This window comes from Papilio polytes, unplaced genomic scaffold (assembly GCF_000836215.1).
Source record: "Papilio polytes unplaced genomic scaffold, Ppol_1.0 DF822067.1, whole genome shotgun sequence".
In the NCBI taxonomy this organism is placed as follows: Eukaryota; Metazoa; Arthropoda; class Insecta; order Lepidoptera; family Papilionidae; genus Papilio; species Papilio polytes.
Window position 1 is genome coordinate 3334031 of NW_013527137.1, and position 3423 is coordinate 3337453.

Sequence of the window (3423 nt, forward strand, 5' to 3'; positions counted from 1 at the left end):
AATTTTATACAAGTATTTCGGTAACACAAAGTAAGAAATGAAAATTTTTTTAGGAATTAGACGCCCCATTCAAGATCTCAGGTATCTGCGCCAACCACTACCTCTACACCATCATCAAGGTGGTGATACTGTCCGCGCTGTCCGGCGTGCTGTCAGAGATGTTCGGCTTCAAACTCAAACTGCATAAAATTAAAATCAAATAATACATACATATGAAAATATTTAAATACATAGAATTAATCAGGCGGATTTATAAAAAATCTAGGACTGAAGATTATAAAGGAATTGATAGTCCAATTGGAGAGTTATTTATTTTATATTCATTATTCCAGTTTCCTGAAATGCCTATGTGTTTAAATATTTGTATAATAATTTAAAAAAAAATCTCATTGTTTATGTCACAAAAGACAATAGCTGTACTCATTAGGTTAGGTGAAAATATTTGCCATTTTTGTCATAGAGACGACTAGTTTACAAATAATTATTAGGTTTCGTGTAGACGAACCATAAATATCTAATTTTAGTTCACTTTACTTTCCCACCATTTTAAGGGAAGTTAATTTGACGGAGGAAGGAGAAATATCTTCTTTATGTGTGTACCCTGTGTTCCCCCTCCCCTGTTTTTAAATTAAAAATAGGCAGCCATCTAATAATAATACTAAAGACTAGTATATTGTGCTTAACAAAAGGTAAAGATATTTTATTGAATCGATTGACTTAATGTTTGTTTCTTTTTAGTTCATTTTTTCAGTTTATATTTTTCATATCCTGTCCAAAACTACTGCGACTAGTTTTCAAATGGTTCATTAACAATTTTAAACTTTGATCTCAAACAGACTTATTAACTGAATGAATTAAACATTTTAGGTTAAGTATGAAATTCATACATAGTTTATTATAAACAGAATATTGTTTCTATAACAAATCTAGACCTAGAGATCCTAGATCACAATTAGAAAACAATTTCCTATTTTAGTCATTTGTCTGTTCCTAATTATTTCCAATGTCTTAGAAATGTGCTTTTGTAAAATTTATATTTGATAAACGGAATGAAATACAAAATTGGCATTCTGAATTCATTTTTTATCTTTTATTTTTCATATTTTTCATTCAAACATCCTGGCAATAGTTTCGTTTACATCCGAAAAAAGTATTTATTTGGGTTGCAAATTTAGTAGAAAATGAGCCAGTATTTTAAGGATATTAAAAATCCACTATATCATTATTTTACGATAAGTTTTCTATGGAAATCATGATTTATGTAACTTCTTTTAATTTTTTTACTGCAAATAGGTTCTTTTGATACTATAGTAAAAGTAATTAGGTACATGTAATGACGGAATACGTATCAAAGTATTTAGACTTCAGTTGTTTTGATTTATTACATAAGAATTGTTATATGGTAATTCATTATTGTGGGAAACATTTGCATGAGAACATTTGTCACATTGCCCTCTTTGAATTAAACAGAAACAATATTGTTTTTATTCAGGTCTCACTATTTCATGGTTTAGGAAACATTTTATACTCCTAGTAAAAATTTAATTGTAAAAAAAACTAGATAATTTAGTATTAATTATGAAAGGAACAAAAAAATGCAAGAAAATAATAGATAATTTCTCTTTGTAATAGAAATTGTATTGGTGCTTGTTTTTTAGTATTCACAAATTGTGTTTGTTACCTATAAAATGTTACTGTATGTACTTTTGTAGTAGCATGAAATGCACGACACGAGTAATAAATTTTCTATTATGATGACATTATTTGTTTTTTTCAAATTTTGTACCTAAAAATCGGGTTAAAATAAAACACTTATTTATCCTAATATATTTTTATTATAACAAAAATTAGCACAAACTGTCTCTCTTATTTAAATAATTCATGTATTCTCTCGTGCAGAGATTGCGTTGTGATGATATTCCCAATTGGAATAAACTTATAAGTAACTAGAATCAGAGTGGAATATCTAGTAAAATAGTCAGTGAAAATTGGGTGCAATAACATAAATATAACAAAACCATCGCATATATTTAATTTGTACATAAATTATTACGTAATCCATTAACAAATATTTTAATATGCCGTTTATCTTTAAAAAGAACATAACACACAAATTATTGCGTACGCATTGTAATTCAATATGATTTGATAGATATCCACTCTGTCACTTTACATATCACAATCCAAAGATTTCTCAACACATCCTACTATTCACACTCAATAATAATAAACGAGATAGAGAGATACTAAAACAATTCATTTAAAACCTTTTATACTTACATACACAAATAAAACCAAACATTTACTTTGCGCTACTCTAAAGTCTATCAATTACAAAGAATAATAATAAAATTATACATACAATTCATAGTTGTGTGTGATAAAACTGAATGGTTGAAATTATTCAACTTTATTACTGTGTACCTTTCATACACATACAAACAATTTATTCTTGACCACATAAAGTACCAAATCGCTTTTTTTTTATTTCATTAAATCAGTGTTCAAATGTATTTATTTTCTGTAAGGGTAAAAATTTATCTATCTTATTAAAATATGAAAAAAGTATTTAAAATTTTATAGAAAAAAAGGCAAGATATTTAGTGACTGCAGAGACAATATGTCCGCAACTGACTTCTTTATTTATTATCGTCAATAAAAAATTAATTTCATTCCACTGAACAAATACCACATTAATGAATTCATAAAAGAAGTTTTTACATCGCAAAGATAGCAAAATGTCTAATTTATCTCTTCCTAACACATGCATATTTTAAAATTCGATAGAAAAATCTACTAGTTATCTTATACTAACAATAAGTTTAGACTATACCACTAGATGTCGCTAGTCAACAACTATTACAAAAAGAAAAGTATCAACGTCCAGTGGAGGATTATTGTCAAGCAATCGCGATGTAAAATTTTAACTTTCTTCGTTTCTCCACCAAAACTTTAAACATAAATTTTTACCCAGCAACAGCCCTATTCAATATTTTTTTATACAAGTTCATTTGACATATTTTCCAAATTCCCAAAGTTTCATAGTTTAGTTCATGACAGTTAATCCTATCTATTATCATCATGCATTATTTGTCGTTCAGTTTTGGCATTAAACGTATTTAATTTTTTTCTTTTTACGCGACTTTAGAATGGATTGCGCATCATGTACGCGAACACTTCTGTAAATCTTTTTGGTGACGAAATCGTAATGCACACTAAAGTTGGCCATGTCGGTGTGCGTGTGTCCCCTGTCTGAGACATGTGGGTCATGGGGAACACGTGGGACATGGGGTACACGCGGGTCATGAGGGACACGTGAGGCAACGGGGGCATAGGCGACACGTAGGGCATGGGAGACACGTGGGTCATAGGAGATACGTTGAGCATAGTGGACACGATGGGCACGTGAGATACGTGGGTCAT

The 3423-nt window shown here is 29.4% G+C and overlaps 1 protein-coding gene across 1 annotated transcript in view; it reads left to right on the plus strand.

Annotated features, from left to right (window-relative positions):
- Positions 1–498, plus strand: part of LOC106106844 (putative homeodomain transcription factor) — an 8814-nt gene extending 8316 nt beyond the window's left edge. The window contains exon 14 of the mRNA XM_013287503.1: positions 54–498. Coding sequence (XP_013142957.1) covers positions 54–203 — 150 coding nt within the window. The 3' untranslated portion in view covers positions 204–498. The remainder of the gene's footprint in view (positions 1–53) is intronic.
- Positions 499–3423: the final 2925 nt, after the last annotated feature.